At 34.7% G+C, this 17,442-nt stretch overlaps 1 protein-coding gene across 13 annotated transcripts in view; it reads right to left on the bottom strand.

The window, feature by feature from the left end:
* Positions 1 to 17,442, bottom strand: part of MYCBP2 (MYC binding protein 2) — a 258,986-nt gene that overhangs the window by 139,352 nt on the left and 102,192 nt on the right. For all 13 annotated transcript variants that reach the window (XM_038569798.1, XM_038569796.1, XM_038569801.1 and 10 more), the window contains 6 exons: positions 14,171 to 14,375; positions 13,408 to 13,561; positions 7,459 to 7,631; positions 6,267 to 6,392; positions 6,041 to 6,168; positions 964 to 1,055 (listed from right to left, as the gene is read on the bottom strand). In XM_038569798.1, coding sequence (XP_038425726.1) covers positions 964 to 1,055; positions 6,041 to 6,168; positions 6,267 to 6,392; positions 7,459 to 7,631; positions 13,408 to 13,561; positions 14,171 to 14,375 — 878 coding nt within the window. The remainder of the gene's footprint in view (positions 1 to 963; positions 1,056 to 6,040; positions 6,169 to 6,266; positions 6,393 to 7,458; positions 7,632 to 13,407; positions 13,562 to 14,170; positions 14,376 to 17,442) is intronic.

Here is a 17,442-nt window from a genome sequence, read left to right on the forward strand (position 1 = left end):
GTTAAAAATTAATCGATTATTTCTCCTAAAATCTTTCTAATCTTCATTTGTATATTACATAGAAAATAACTAAAATAGTATCTCCTAATACTAATGAATGTTTATAGAAAAAAAAATAGTCAAAATTTTCTTTAGGTTTACTATTTCATTCTCAAAAGTATTTATGTTAAAAGCAAACTCAATGCCTTGCTACTATTTTCAGTAAACACACATTATCACTAGCAAAAAGCTTATGCATAACACACAAAGTTTTAATACAGTTATTACTGGGAAGTACAGTATACTATTATTATTATATGAGGTTCAATTTATTTTTTCTCATCATAATATTCCTTAATTCAAATCACTAACTTGTCATAACATACTGTTGGAGATTATTCTTGGGATTACACAGAGAAGGCTGATAAAATCTAATTCTCTTCTTACTTTTAATGAAGCTTTATAAATAAACATCCAGATTCTGGTAACCTCCTAAGGGGTTTCAGTAAAAGCTGACCATCTCCCGAAGTGTGTTATAACCAAGCACACATACTATGGGCATGGTGTCAGGACACACAAGTGATCTGAATTATGGCCCTTTATGACTATTCGGTTCTGTATACATAGTGCTATACAGGTAGTAAATAATTACATGAGATTACTAGAAAGCTAGCACAGTAGGTGTTCTCTAAGTGATGCATGAAAACCAAAGTGTACAAAATATACATATTTTTTCATCTTTGATGGAGAAACAATTTATCTTATAGACAAATATAGATACTATTAGTTTTAATGCAGCCCCGTTAATTGCAACACTAATTAAAAAAATTATTTTTTTAGTTGTATACTAATATACAACTTAATTTCTCAAGCATCTGATCACAGATTATTTAAAACATCCTTTTTATGTCTCTTCACTTACTATGAATTTTTCATAGTAAGTGTATGAGGACTCAGAATTCTGAGTAATGAGGAAATCTTTACCTGGCAGCACAGTCATAAGCCAACACATCAGTCTCTGCAAGAAGGTCTCCATCGGTTTCATGATCTCCTCCATCAGGACCCAACTCGAACAGCTGGAGAAAGGAGAAAAACACATGTCAAATCACTCACTCATGCAAACCTGCTGAATAATATGTTTATAATTTTGATGTTTCCAATAATACGCTGGACACTGCAGAATGTAAAAACCAGAATGCCTGCTTTTTTAATGTTAAATACACAAACCTATATATTTAAATTAAGAAACTTATGGTCTATGTAAATCTGTTTTCCTTATTTATATATTTGTCTATTTATAGCAAATGCTCCAATTTGTTCTGTACCAAATATAAGTATCTGAAGGAGGTGAGAGAACTCAATTAATGCATTTTATCTAAGTGAGCTTTCAAATGAGGAAGAATTTTGTTTCAACACTTATAAGCTGTGAGATCTGGGATCCAGTTTCTTCATCCATAAAAGAAAGATGACTACTAACAACGCCTACTTCATAGTAATTGTGAGAATTACATGAAGTAATACTTATGAAACACTTAGAAAAATACCCAGAAATAAAGGCTACAAAAATGTTAGCTATGGAGAGAGAGAGGAATAGCAGAAGATAAGGATCCTTAAAAACATAGGTAACAAAAAGTAGCTCAAAGAAATACAGCACAGGAAAAGGAGAGATGAAGGATATGAAAGAAAATGGTCATAAAACAAGAGGAGGACCAGACAGTCTGGGAAAAGGATAAGACAGAAGACATCAAAGAGGAAAAGTGATGAAATTAAGTGAAAATAAGGGAGAATTATCAGGAAGAGATCTTTTTTCTTTAAAAATGGACCAATACATATAAAGACCTTTATTTCTCTGGAGAATTCTAGTAGGTGAACTGCAAAAAAGGCAGATAAAACACTAAGGAGGGGGATCCCTGGGTGGCGCAGCGGTTTGGCGCCTGCCTTTGGCCCAGGGCGCGATCCTGGAGACCCGGGATCGAATCCCACGTCGGGCTCCCGGTGCATGGAGCCTGCTTCTCCCTCTGCCTGTGTCTCTGCCTCTCTCTCTCTCTCTGTGACTATCATAAATAAATAAAAAAATTAAAAAAAAAAACAAGGAAGAATTAAAAAAAAAAACACTAAGGAGGAAGAGAAGGAAGCATTAAAATTTACTGGACTATTTCTATGTTAGATGTCTCATTTTTTCAATTATATGCTAATGATTTGAAAATCTATCCCCAGCTCAGATCTTGTTCTTAACAGTCACTGCATTCCCTCACCCCCCACCAGTTGGATCTCACTAGTTCTAAAGGGACTCACTCCCCTTACCCCTGCTTGCATTGTTCTGATTAATGGGACTATCACTTACCTATTCACTCGGATAAAAAACGGGGAATAATCCTTTTTTCTGTATCTTTCTGCCATTAGTACATCTATTCTACTGCTGGTACCAAAGCTTGTCAGTTCAAGCATGCTGTTACTAGCTAGAACTCATCACTCTTATCTTTAATCTCTCTTTGCTCTGGTCCATATTCCATAAAACTGAGCGGTTTTGTTTTTAATGATCCTAGTACTCTTTTTAAAATGAATATCTGATTAGAATACTTCTTTAATTTACAATCCTTCAATGGTTTCTCATTTCCTTCTTTGTAACAAGACATAAAGGTCCTTAAGGAGTTCCCCCTAACCTGGCTCCCCTGCTTATGTTCAACAAGTATTTCTCAACACATACTGTGTGCCAGGCACAATTTTAGACAATACGCATACAGGTGTGAACACCACAACAAAAAAATGGGGGCTATTGGAAGTTAAGTTGTGGTAAGGCAGAGGATTTAGTTTTAAATAGGTTCACCAGAGAGTCAAGGCCTGAAGATAATGAGAAAGTGATCACACAGGTATTGAAGTAAAGCGCTGTAGTCAGATGGAGTAGCCAATGCAAAAGTCTTGAGGTTTGACTATGCCTGGCTTGTTTGTTCCTCAACCTAATATAAGGCAACACTATAGGAATCTGAACAGAAAGGAGTGGCATACTCTGGTGTACATTTTACGAAAATTTCTGCTGTATTGAGAACAGACAAAAGGGGAACAAGGACAGAAGCATAATACAAGTTGGGAGACTACTGTAATAAATAAGGTGAGAATGGCTATGGTTTAGACCGACTTGGTACTAGGGACAGTTTTTAGAATTCATTAGATCCTGGATTTATTTCCAAAGTGCAGCCAATAGTGTTTGCTGCTGAAGGGGATGTGGGGTGTGACAGAGGGAAGGCAATGATGACTCCAAGATTTTTGGCTTAAGCAGCTAGAAGAATAAAGTTAACTCTATTCTCAGTCAGTTAGCTGGGACGGGGAAAATATGAGAACAGCAGGTTTAGAAAGATCACCAGAAGCCTAGTGTTGAATATGTTATATCTGAAATGCCTATTAGCTATCCAAACGGAGAAGTGAAGTAGGCAGCTGTATATATGACTTTGGAGGTTTAGTAGTAAGAGGAGAAAGTGCTTAAAGCCATATGGCTGGACCACTATGGGGATAAGCAGACTTTTAAAAGTGTCCAAGAAGACTGAGTTCTGGCACTCCAACATGCAGAGGTTAGGAAGATGATAATAGGCAACCTGAGACTTAGAAGAGCAGTCAGTGACACAGAAGGAAACCAAGTGTGGTGTCTAGGGAGTCAAATGAAGACAGTATTTAAAAGAACGGGTTCACAGGATTAAATTATGTCAACTGGTTAAGGAAGATGAAGACTGAGACTTGACCGCTGGCTTCAGTAATAGGAAGTCACTCACACCTTTGACAACAGCAGTTTTGGTAGGTTGGTGGGGCACAAACCTGATTAGTGTAGGTTCAAGAAGGAATGGGAAGAGAGAGAATGGAAATAGAAAGTATAGAAAGTTAAGAATATGTACAGAGCCTAGCTAGGTGGCTAGTCCAAGACAAGTACACAAATACTTTTGCCCAGAGTAGTTAGTAGTGGAAGAGTCTTCCAGCAGGAGGAAAGAGATAACAGAGGACCCATCAAGAAAGATGTCTAGGTTTCTGCCTTAGGGTAATAAGCATATGGTGGATGGTACTACTCAAGAGATGAACCACTGGAAGAGAGCCAGGTCCTGAGAAAGAGCATGAATTCAGTTGCAATATAAAGACCAACAACCGTCATGCCTTTAAAGCCTTTACATGAAAATGGGTCAAAGAAGCAGTCTGAGCTGGCGATCTAAATTTGGGCATCATGGTATGCTGACAGCTATTTAAAACTTCAGGCTTATTAGAAAATGTTTAGGAGAAAATACAAAGTGAAAAAATAGGGGCTAAAGCTGGGCCTAAAAGAACTCTCAACATCTAGTAGCCAGGTAGAAGAGGACAAACCTATAAGAAGAAAAAACAAGAGATGAAAACAAAACAAAACAAAAAAGATATTTACTGCTAGGGAAAAAAAATGTATACCTCGCAGTGGTGAGCGGAAGGAAGACAAAAAGACTTCTGTTGGAAAACCTTAGTCTATTCATTAATAACTGAATTTCAAAGGCAAGTTGACTTCCAGGGAATGGGAGAAATAAGGGTGGTTTAATAAGACTTGGAAAAAATTACACTCAATATAAAAAGAGCATTATGAAAGGCCTATATACTACTGTAACACAACTACTGGTGATAAGAACCACAGTGGTATTCAATATTATCAAAACAAAGCAAAAAAACCTTTCAGGGACAGAAAAAAAATGTATCTTCTTGATAACTTACTAGACACTGACAACTAGCACTATATTACTCATTGAGTTTGCTTCTCTATCTTGACTTCTAATCAAGACATCTTCAAATAACCCTTTGAAAGTAGCTGCTCTGAAATAAGCCCAAAACTATGGTTTTATTTTCCTTTTTCTTTCTTCCTTCCTACGTATGTATGTTTGTACCTAACTACCTATGCCACAAGTTTTCAAAATTATTATTCCATCCCTATCCTCTATATAACTTTAGGGACTTCCAATTCTTTCTTAATTTCTGTATTATCTCTATTTCTTTAGCATGTATTTTCCAATTATAGCCAGAAATAAGCAAATATTTTTAAAAGTTTGTCAGTTCTGGTTTGGCCTCTATGGGGAGTGTCCTCAAAAACCATCACAGTAAGAGAGTTTTAACATATTTTTAGATATTATTGAGAAAAGAGAAGATCTCCTAAATAGATAGCATCTAATTGAGAATTTTTAATGAAACTTGCTACTGAAACTAAGACACAAACTATAGGTTTTTTTTTTTTTTTTGAGAGAAAGAATGTGTATGCTTATACACACGAGCGGAGTTGGGGGACAGAAAATGGGGCAGACGGAGTGATAGAGAAAGAATCTTAAGCAGGCTCTATCCCCAGTGCAGAGCTCAACTCTGGAGCTTGATCTCACAACCATGAGATCATGATCTGAGCCAAAACCAAGAGTCAGACAGGTGTTCAAACAACTGAGCCACTGAGGCACTGCTCTCTTTTACTTCAAAGGCAAAATCGTATTAATTTGAGAAGTGGAACATTTGAGTATTGGTGAATGTTCAAAGAGCGAGCACATCCTTGGCTTCGAATAATTGCAGACCCTTTCTGAGATGAACAGGTTTAGAAAACTGAGGATTTTTTTAATTATTTTTGTCTACCCAATGAAATCCATACATTCCATCTCTCACTTCATCCCTGATTCCCCTTTTAGATTGATCATGTCTTATACAGTATTTGGCATAAAAAATGCTAAAAACTATTAAAGCTACATCAAAATGCCCCTGCATCAAAACAGCTGTGCCCCCATCAAAAGTGGCTAATAAAAACGAGGCAAATCAAAAAAGTACTGCTGTACCTAGATCACTAGGAAGTTCACAAAGAATTAAGATGGGTTTTTAGTCTTTTTCAGCCTATATTAGAAAATCATTTTCCATTCATTACCTTCTATCTTGACTTTTTATTTTCTAATGAGCCAATAATTTAGTATTATTGTATTACATTTTAGCAATGTTCCCAAGTCCTTTTTTATTATGTATTATATAATATAAAATCACAAACTAAGTCAAAGCTAACTTTAAACAAAAAGGGCAACAGTATCAACAAACTGCTTACCTTAATTTTAGCAGTATATTCTCCTCTACCTCCAAACAGACCAAGGCCACCAAGTAAAATGTCAGTGTCAGCACTAAAACGTATAGCTTCTACTGAATGAGCAGAGTAACCCCAGCCCCCTCCATGACCTAAAAGATACAATTAATAATTCATGTAGTAAAAATCTATCTATATACTTCTATATTTAACATATAAGACAATATTTCCTAAACATAAATATACATACTTTCAAACCTGTTTACTACACTATAATCTTCTTTGGAATAAACCTTCATTACTGCTTGAGTCTCCTCCTCTGTACTTGCAACACCCATTTTTAAATCCTGCATAGCTGCTAAGGTATCAAGGCAACCTAAAAACAAACAAACAAAAATTTAACTCTGTGAAATTAAAATTTCCCATTATATTGATGGTATAAGATGCTATAGAGAATAAATTAAAATAATAAACTCTGAGTGTGCTCAATAAATGTATTCCAAGCTTCAAACACTGTTTCATGAAAGGATATTTAAAACCAATAAGAATTCTCCTTTGCTTGGGTAATTATCATATTTAAACACATTCTATGTTTCCCAAAAAACTGTATCTTTGAAAAGTTGGCATTGCTCAATCTTTGAGCCTTTACGAGGTTCCTCCTTTTATGAAATTCTGAATTACTGTAGATTCTTAAAGTTTTATCTGAGGAAGACACAGCAGCCTGAGAGAACCTTAATCAATATGAGTTTTGGATGTTTACTATGATTACTAGATGAAATTTGAAGAAAAGAAGTAAGGAATTATATGTATGATCTAGTAATTATACTTAGGAATATGATTTCACAATTGCAAATTTTAGATAAGCACAAATGAGCCTTTTTAAGGATCCTTTTTAAAAGCAACAAGTAATTACATGGATTGGTATAAAATTTCCACGAACAATATATATATATTTTGAAAAAAATGTTATATTACAAATTAAAGTGAAGTTGATGTGCTATGGAAAGCTGTGTTATATAAAAAGAGACAGAAGTAATAATGTATAAAATTCATAATTATATATATATTTAGAATTTGTCATTTTAAAATAATGTATGTAAATTAAATATTATAATTATACATTTGAATATTCTATCTGCATCTCTAAAATCTATATATTTAAGCTGAACAAAAACATTATTAAAAAATTTGCCTGCTAGAAAATTACATTCAGGAATGCTTTATATTTGGGCATATATGAATTGTGTTGGTTCAAGTCTAACGTATTATTCATTGTGGGATTGACAATGAACTCTCTTAAGTTAGAGAGTTTAACTTACATTGCACTTAGCATACCGTTGTTTAACACACTTGAGAAAATAAAACACAAATCTAAATATTCCTTAAAAAAATTCTCAGCACACATTAATGAAAATCAGCTGATTATCAAAGAGGAATCCTACCTAGAATGTGCAAAGCTGCATGAGATCGGGTGGTGAGAGCCCTTGATCCTGTTGGTAAGGCAAGTTCAGGACTTAGAATACTACATCTGGACTGCATGTCTGTTGCAGAGGGAAGTCTTGCATCAGCAACCACTGCATTATAACACCACAGCTCCCTAGTATTCGGTCGAAACCTTCAACAAAGAATAATCATAGCACTTCAACATATAGTTTCATTGAAAAAAAAATTTCTAAAGTATAATTGATGATATAAAGACAATATAGTCAGATTAAAGAGGACAAAATGTAGCTCATTATTTTCTTTATCTGAGCTAAATATGTAAATAAAATTATTTATGTCACTATAAGTGAAATAGTACTACAGATCATGATACTTTATGAGTAATAGATCAACAGTACACATGATGCATATACATATGAAGGTTCAGTACAACAAAAATTCCATAAATAAAGTTTAAAGACAAAGGGCAAGTTGAAAGAAAATATATGAAACATACATATAAAACAAAACAACAGTATCCACAATGTATAAGAGCTCCTGCAAACCAGTAAGATAATTCAATATCGAAGTGGGCAAAAGACCTGGAATGCTGTTTTCAGAAAGAAACACGGTAAAGTGTATGTAGCTATTCAAACTAAAACTAAATAAACAGTAAACCATAAGGGACCCACAGTACTATCCAACCATTATCTCATATCTCTTCCATAAAAAATTCTCTAAAGGCTGCCTCCACTTCTTTACCATGGTTTTTTTGCTATGAATTCTTTTTGGAAAAGTTGTTTTTATCATCTACAGGGTACACACAAAAGAACAGTAAAAAAATATTTTCAAAAAAAGGTATGAAGAATAATGGTATAATGTGTATTAGTAAAAATAACATTACTGCTATTTTTTAAGTACCCTGGCTCTTCCTCCCTACCCAATTTCTTTCCTTTTCCTTCAAAGGTAGCAATTACCTTGATTTTTTTTTAAGATTTACTTATTTATGATAGAGAGACAGAGAGACAGAGAGAGAGAGAGGCAGAGACACAGGAGGAGGGAAAAGCAGGCTCCTGGGAGCCTGACGTGGGACTCGATCCCGGGACTCCAGGATCGCGCCCGGGGCGCCAAGGCAGGTGCTAAACCACTGAGCCACCCACGGATCCCCAATTACCTTGATTTTTAAAAGTTTATCATTCCTTTGTTTTTATGATTTTTTATATTTATATCAAAATTGTGTATTATTTAAGTTTCACATTTTTAATTGTGTATGAACAGGATATACACTTTATGTGTTCTGTGGTTAGCTTTCTTCAAACAATACAATATTCTTACAATGTATTTTTACAGTGGCATATGACTACAAGTTCATTCATTCTTGTTGTAAAGTATTAATAGCTCATGTGACTACATTTTAATTATCTGTCCATTCTATCACTGATAGCAAAATATTTAAAACCACTCAATTTTCCATTACAAAAAAAAATGCTGCTGTGGATAATTTTATACATAGCTCCTAAAGCCTAAGTATAAGAGTAGATAGGAAGGAAGAACAAAATCCTCATATTTTTCACAACTGGTATGCCTACACAGAAAACACTGATTCTTTTGAAAATCTGGTCTGTGTCAGATATAGCTAATATTCAGATTCATTTATTAAGGATGGTCTTCTCAATTAAGGTGCTTCATGATCCAAACCTATTAAATATAAGAGTACTTAAATTCAATGATCCCACTTGTGGCTACATATCCAAACGAACTGAAAGGAAAACCTTGCAGAGATATTTGCACACTCACAATCAAAGCAGCATTATCCACAGTAGCCAAGAGGCATCCATAGATGGATAAGTGGATAAATAAAATGCAGAAGAAACATACAATGGAATGTTATTCACTCTTAGAAAGGAAAGAATTCTGTCACAGGCTGCAATGCGTATACATCTTGAGGACATGATGCTAAGTGAAATAAGCTAGTCACAAAAGAGACAAATACTGTGATTCCACTTATATATAAAATGTAGTCAAATTCATAGGCAGTAGAATGGTGGTAGCTACAGGCTGGAGGGAGGGAGAAATGGGGAGTTGTTCTTTGGCTATGGAGTTCAATTTTGCAAGATACAAACATTCTAGAGGTCTATTATATAACAATGTGAATAGGGCAGCCCAGTGGCTCAGTGGTGATCCTGGAGACCCGGGATGGAGTCCTACGTCAGGCTCCCTGCATGGAGCCTGCTTCTCCCTCTGCCTGTGTCTCTGCCTCTCTTTCTCTCTCTGTGTCTCATGAATACATAAATAAAATCTTTAAAAAAACAAACAAACAAAAAACAACGTGAATATACTTAACACATGAATTGTAAACTTAGAAATGGTTATATTTTATGGTTTTTTCATTTTAAACTTAAATACTTGGCACAGAATAAATTCTATGAAAGTACTTGTTATAATGAGTGGAATTAATATAAATGTACTATTGCTTTTTAATTTAATCTATTAATCTAACTGGTTTATTTGTATGTGATTATTTTTCTCTTTTAAGATTTTTTCTCTTGGTTTTTAGTGTTTTATAATTTCACTACAATGTCTCTTGACTGTAGATAATGGAAATGCATAATTTCTAATATTTGTGAATTTAAATCCTTTTATTGGTTCTGGAAAACACTCAAGCATTATCTCTTCAAATATTGCTTTCTCCTCTATTTTCTCTAACCTCTAATATTTCCTTCTTGGAAGTCTATTAGATCTTTTCATTATATTCTTCAAATCACCTCCATATTTTTAATATTGTCTCTGGCATTTTTATAATCTCCTCTCAACTGTTCAAATATGATCTACTCATGCATTTGTATAAAAAACTATTCTTCAGGGGATCCCTGGGTGGCTCAGCGGTTTGGCGCCTGCCTTTGGCCCAGAGCGCGATCCTGGGGTCCCGGAATCGAGTCCCATGTCGGGCTCCCAGCATGGAGCCTGCTTCTCCCTCTGCCTCTGTCTCTGCCTCTCTCTGTCTATCATGAATAAATAAATAAAATATTAAAAAAATACTATTCTTCATTTATAAAAGTTTTGCTTGGTTGTTTTTCAAATATGCCTCATCATTTTGAGTCTCATTATGAGTTTCTTTTACTTCCTCAATTTCATCTCTGACTTTTTAAATAGTTCATATACACATAATTTATTATTTCTGTTATTTTCTAGATCTGAAACTGATCCTGTTGCTTGTCTTTTGCTGAATTTACTAACAGTGATATTATTTGTATGTTAAGCAATTTTAGATTTTGCACTCATATTTGTGGAATCTTAATTCATCAAAAACCTATGAGCCTATATAGAGGAGGAGTTTTCTCTAAAGATGATTTACACTTGCCTTCTGCTGGAGACACAGGGGTATTACCTATTTGATCCCACTTTAGCATCATTCCAAGGCTAGAATCTTAACAGAGTTTCAGGATCAGTTTCCATCTCTCTCACCTCGCAGTTGGCACAATGCTTATTTTCCAAATGGCATCACTGCTTATCAGTATTTGCCCTCAGGGAAATCCTGTGTTTATAGTGCTGAGTGCTTACTTCTCCAGGGTCACCTCATGAGATATGATTTTTATTTTTATGCTGGCTTTCTTTCTTTGAAGTGGGGGTGGGAGACATGGGCAGTATATTAGCTACATCTTGGCTAAGTGCCAAGCCAATGAAGAAAACATAAACTTTTTTTTTTTTTAAACATAGGGCCCCCTTTGAAGTATTTAGTTTACCAAACTGCCAGAAGTGGAAATCCCCATTTACTCCTCAAACCACACCAATCTAGTTTGCACGTCTAACACTTTCATGAAATTATTCTCAAAGTTGCAAATAACTTCTAAGTGGCTAACCCTATTAGAATTTTTTGTCATCTACTTAGTCAAGCCCTCAGCAATATCAAACACCATTGAAAACACTCTTTTTTTGACCTACTCCCTTTTTCACTTCTATATCAGCACACCCTCTTGCTTTTTCCCATAGTTCACTAGCTGCCCCTTCTAGTCTCCTGACTAGTTCCTCCTATCTCATCTAACTTCTAAATTTTTAAGTTCAGGACTCTCCTCAACCTATTTTCTCTGTCTCGGTGATCTTGTTCAATACCATAGCTTTAGATACACCTATATAAACTAAAAATTCTCAAATTTATATTCCCAGTCCAGATCAGTCCTCTTTGAGCTTGGCTCACTTATCTAACCGCCTGCTTAACATTTTGCTTAGAACTCAAACTTAACATGTCAAAGACAGAAATCCTGACAAAATCTGTTCCTTTCTCTGCACTTCCTGGCTCAGTGAATGCCACTAATGTCTATTCAAATGCCAAAATCAGAACACTGGGAATCATCCTTGACTACTTTCTTTCCTTAATCACTTACCAATATAAGCAAGTTTTATTGGCACTATTCCAAAATATATGCTGCTGACTGCTCATCTCCATCTTCCCCACCATGACCCTAAGTTTCATGCCATCGTCTCTCCCTTGTATTGCTGTAGGAACCTCCTACATCTAGTCTTGCCCCATTCCCATTTATTTTCCACACATGTATAATTTCTTAGTGTTAATTCCCAACTCAAAATATGACAAAACTTCCTATTTTGAAGATAATTCAAATTCCTTAATCTAGTCTGCCAAGTCCTGCAAGTCCTAGCCCTGTTTATGCCCCTGAATTTATTTCATGCCACTCACTCATGATACTTTAACCACACTGGCTTTCTTCAAATTCCTAAAATACTAACCAGGCTGTTGCATCAAAAGCCATTTGGGTCTACTAAGCTGTCCCTGCTCAGAAAACTTTGCCTAACTCTTCAAATGCCTGGTTCTTTCTTATACTTTAAGGTCTTAACTTCTACTGTTTCCACTGAATGGAAGATATAGGTCATTGCTGTTAACCTCAATCACACCACCCCCTTTTTCCTTAATGATGCTAAGCAAGATCTATAAAATGTATTATTTATTGGCTCTCATACAGTCTGTATCTCTGTTAAAAAAAAAAAAAAAAAAAGACGACCTCCCTAAGAGCAAGGGAATCTAATCTTACATGTATCTTACTCACTTGAATCAATCTTTACTTACCATATAGTATCTATGTAAATATTTACTGGCTAAAATTAAAACAGTAAAAATTAAAAATAATAATAGTACTGTATACTGATGCTGACAGCATGGGAAAATATGGATTCTCATAGCAGTTGGTGAGAACCGGAGGACAATTTGGCAGTAGGTATCACAATTCGGTGAGCCTACCTTTTGACTCAGCAATTCCACTTCTTGAAAGCTATCTTAATAGGAATACACTCCTATCAGTACAAAACTCTGTGTGCATATATACATGTGTTTGTGTGTTTACTCTGGCATTATACATAATAGTTCTTACTATACTGACTTGCAAAGATCTACAAATTGTTTAACAACAAAAAAAACCTTTTAAAATGAGTATGTTCTTATATGTAGAAAAAATGCATTTTAAAAAAGTGTCAAACAATATAAACCAAACTTAATACTTGTGACCCTTAGAGAAGGTCAGTAGGATGTGTTATGGGGGAAGAAAAACATCTAAAGAAGGCCCACACAATTGCTGTATTTTTGCTTTGCTTAAACACACACACACACACACACACACACATATTCATGTGCTATTTGTGTAAATTTTGAAGTGTGAAATAAAATTGCTATTCTTAACATTTATTTGCTTTTATATAGATGTCAAGTTTCTAATTACTCAGGAGAAGTTAAGAATACAAAAGGAAGCAGACTCTGGCAGGAAGGAAAGTCAAAGTAAGCTTATAGTGAATCTGTAGTATCCTTGATAGCTGTAAAATATAAGTACCCTACTAAAAAAGACAAAGGACAAAATGTCTAGCCAGAAGTCAGGATAATGGAATAAAATATGAATTTTGTATCACCACAAGAGTATAATTTGATCAGAATTTGTTTACTACTCTATTTTATAAACAGAGCTTACCTCCAAATGACATCATACACAGGATCAAGACACACACCAAATCCTTGCAGGTCCTCTTGTTCAGAATCATTAAAAGTTTTACAACTCCCATCGACTTTATTTATCAGAAGGCATTTAAATGGAGGAGGTTCTGATATAGAAGCAGGTACCAAGCCTTGGGAAAAGATATTATCCATCTTAAAAAATGCATTACCTTTTTGTATTGCTGCAGCTTAGAATGTAGGTATTATTTATAAGTATTATTATTATTATTATATCCATTTTAAAGATGAAGAAACTAAGGCCTAAATAAATTAATTAAAAACTTTTAAGTAATAGAATTAGGATCAAAACCTCAGGCTTTCTAAATTCATAACATATGCTCTTAATTTCTATACTATATGTAACACTATATGTAATCATTTATGATATCACACACACAAGTATAGAGTGATGCCTACAGATGGAACTTCAAAGTCTGACTTAAGTAACCTTTAATAAAAATTAATTTCTACCATTTATTTAATAAGAATCAATACAGAAAAATTCCTCCTTTCAATACAGGTTTTATCCTACTACAATTTAGCTCACGTTTCCACCACTCTCTAGCTAATAGCTAATAAATACTCATATAAACACAGAAATTTAGAAGCTTCTCAATATTCTCTCAAATAGAAAACAAAAAGCTCTAAGATTATATATCTAATGATAGGGAAAGATGAACTATTTACTATCAGTCACAACAAAGATTTTGGGAAGAACATCTATTTGCTTGGGGTATTACCTATTATGTGTTTACTGGCAAAAATTTCTGATGTAGCCAGCACGTGAGAATTAATAAGTGCTTCATCAATGCGTAAGAAGGTCTGGTCCCCACTTGCACCTATCCAGGTAGCCTTTCTTCCATATTTTGATCCGATGTTAGGCATGGGAGCTGGTTTTGCATTCCAATATGGCACATCCAAAATTGGTCTACCCAGTTGTCCTTTCTAAAAAATTAAATAAGCCATATTAATAATATTACTAGATAAATAATCTATAATTTTTAATAAAATTAAGGAGACAAAAACAGCTCTATGAGAAATTACTCTTTATAATTATTAGTACTTTTTTAATTAATGAAATTCATGTGAAATTTAGATCAAAATTTATAAAGGAATAAAATAATTTCTATTAATTCTTAGGGACTTCCCCACTAATAAACCACAAAGTGTATTATTTTAACAATAACAATAAAGCTGAAATATTTTTCCATGCAAGAAGTCTCCCTGAAATACTGTCTTCACCTACATTTAAATGAAAAGTATAATAAATACACAATGTTAAAAAGTTAGTATTACAAATTGTTCTTTAAAAAAGAATCATTGAAAAAAATCACTTTGATATTTTAAGTTGACAGTACTTAATTTATAAAGTCACTATTAAAATTATGCAGTCTGAAAATATTTGGGTAAAGGCCAAAATAATAAATAGTACAACTGGGAATACAATTAGAAAATTACATATTTTACACATGATCACATGTTGGTAAGTTATTTAAGTTTTAAGATAAATAGCATAATCAATAGTAAGATATAATGTCTTAAGTAAATGTTAACTCATTTAAAAACTATGGCTATCTATAGGTAGTAGGTTAGGTAAGAGTTTAATTTCTTTAAAAAACAACAGATAGTCTCTCATTAAGCTAGCAGCTATAAAAAAAAATACTAATGGTGGATGGGTAAACATTTATCCTAGTTTATGAGCTCACCCTCCCCTCCCAAAGCACTCCCTCTTTCCAAAAACTGCCTGGAAGGCAGAAAATGCTGTATCATGGCATCCAGGGTCATCTGCAAGTAATGGGTATGAGAAACCATCAGCAAAAAACCTGAAGAACAAGGGAGCCTGGAACACTGCAAAGAGCCTGCTTAAACTCACCCTACTATCAGATTTCTAGTGTGTTCTATCACTCCTTCAAGGAGTGATACCTTGAAGAAAATACAGCACACAAAGTGACTGTAAACGCAATAGAGTGTCAAGCCCTGGGCTGAACTCAGGGAGGGAAAAGTGGCAAGTACATGAACAGAGAAGCAGCCAAAACATTTCAATGTTAATTTTCAGCTTCTTTCAATGTCTGTCCTTATTTTTTGACAAAAAAAAAAAAAAGGCATAAAAATGTGAACAGTGAGGAAGTGTATCATATATACTTTGAATATTTAGAAGAAAGATAATTCTATTTGTCACTGAGTACTGCAATAAATATCTATTTCCTTACTATCAACGAACTAATGTAAAGAAAAGCAGTGCAAAAATATGACAGATGCCTGGACAGCCCCATGGGATTCCGAATGTGGTTATTTAAATTTACTAAATTTACTAAATAAAAATTCACAACTAGGACCTCTGGGGGTAGAGGACAGTAATGGCTGTCTGATTTCAAATATCACCATTCACATACTCCCCAAAACAAAACAAGAAAATCAACACACACGGGGCAAAGAAAACCACACATGACCCAAGTCTTCAGCAGTTTAGGAAACAGCAGATCTGATGACCTATTTAAGTCACCTGTAACCAGGGGAAGAAACCAGATTCCAAGTCTTCTCTCTGGAAGTGCAACTGTAAGCAGAAGGTGGAAGTACAAAAGGGGAGCTTATGAAGGAGAACAGAGCATAGAGAGGATTTCGAAAAAGCACTGGTGAAATCATCTCCCAAAGAGAAAACCTAACTCTTAAAGTCAAAATCTGAAATAAAGGTTCATAGCACCAGCTACATGAAAAGGCTTCAAAGTGTGCAGGACCGTTTCTCACCCATGAGACTGATAAAAATTAAAAGGGTATGACAGCACATTCTGTTGGCAAGGCTGTGGAGGTACAGGCATTCTCAACCATTGCCAGTGAGAATGCAAAAATAAAGGGAATTATTAACATCCCACAAAACTGCATAGGCACTAACCTTTAGCCCAGCCATCTTACCTCTAGAAATTTGCCTTAACGATACATGTCTAACAGTGTTGATTTCATTGTAAAATATTGTAAAGTACTTATATCCAAGCATAAGAAATTGACTAAATATAGTACATATGCACAGGGGTACCAGGCAGATATAAAAAAAAAAGAATAAGGAAGATCTCTACAAACTAATACAGAATGATTTCTAGGAGATACAGTAAAATGATAAGGGTAAAGTGCAGAAGAGCATATATAAAATGCTACCTTTTGAAAAATAAAGATTTTATTTAAAAATAAACATAATTATACGTGTGCACATATATATACACACACACCTGTATGTATACAATACACACAGGAAGATAAATTAGAAAACAATGAAGTTCATTACTTACAAACATGGAGTAAAGGGGATATGGGAGGAAATGACACTCCACCGAGTATACTATTTGTGTAACTTTAATTTTTGGAAACACGTTAATGTTCTACATATTCAAAAAAAATAAAATTACATCTAAGGATATGAGAGGAGGGATCCTAAAAGAAACAAACTGAAACAGTGCACTGGACCAGAAGCCCCTTTCCTTGGAAGTCTGAGAGTTCAAAGAGGACAGGATATGTCAGGCATCAGCATTTTAACCAGTGTCTCTGCCCAGGAATGGCTAGGAAGACTGTTACTGTAGGGAGAAGAGGAACACCACTGTGTTAAGGGTCCTCTGACTCTGCTCCTTCCCTGCCCTCCCTCTGGCACTCCCAGGGAGCCTCATTCATTGTTCAAGGCCAAAGTTATCTCTATGTTGAAAGGTCATCTCTCTCCCCTAAACCCTGACATCAGATCTCATTCACTTTACAGAGATGAACCTCTGCCCCAGGATCCAGTGAGACAAAGAGACCTATAAAAGTGCTTGTTTGCAGGGACAAGGGGAAGAAGGGTGATCCTTAGCTGTTGTTGCTCTTCACAGGAATCTGTTATTTGTACCTATTCTTATTAATATTAACTAAAGTTTTTTAAATTAAAAAAAAAAGGCAAACCAAAACAAATGACTCCAACTCCATTCCAAAGGAATAACAATTCTACTGAAATGGGGTATGGGGAAAGAACCCAAGTAACTTACAAACACTGTAT

Source organism: Canis lupus, chromosome 22, assembly GCF_011100685.1.
Source record: "Canis lupus familiaris isolate Mischka breed German Shepherd chromosome 22, alternate assembly UU_Cfam_GSD_1.0, whole genome shotgun sequence".
Classification (NCBI taxonomy): Eukaryota; Metazoa; Chordata; class Mammalia; order Carnivora; family Canidae; genus Canis; species Canis lupus.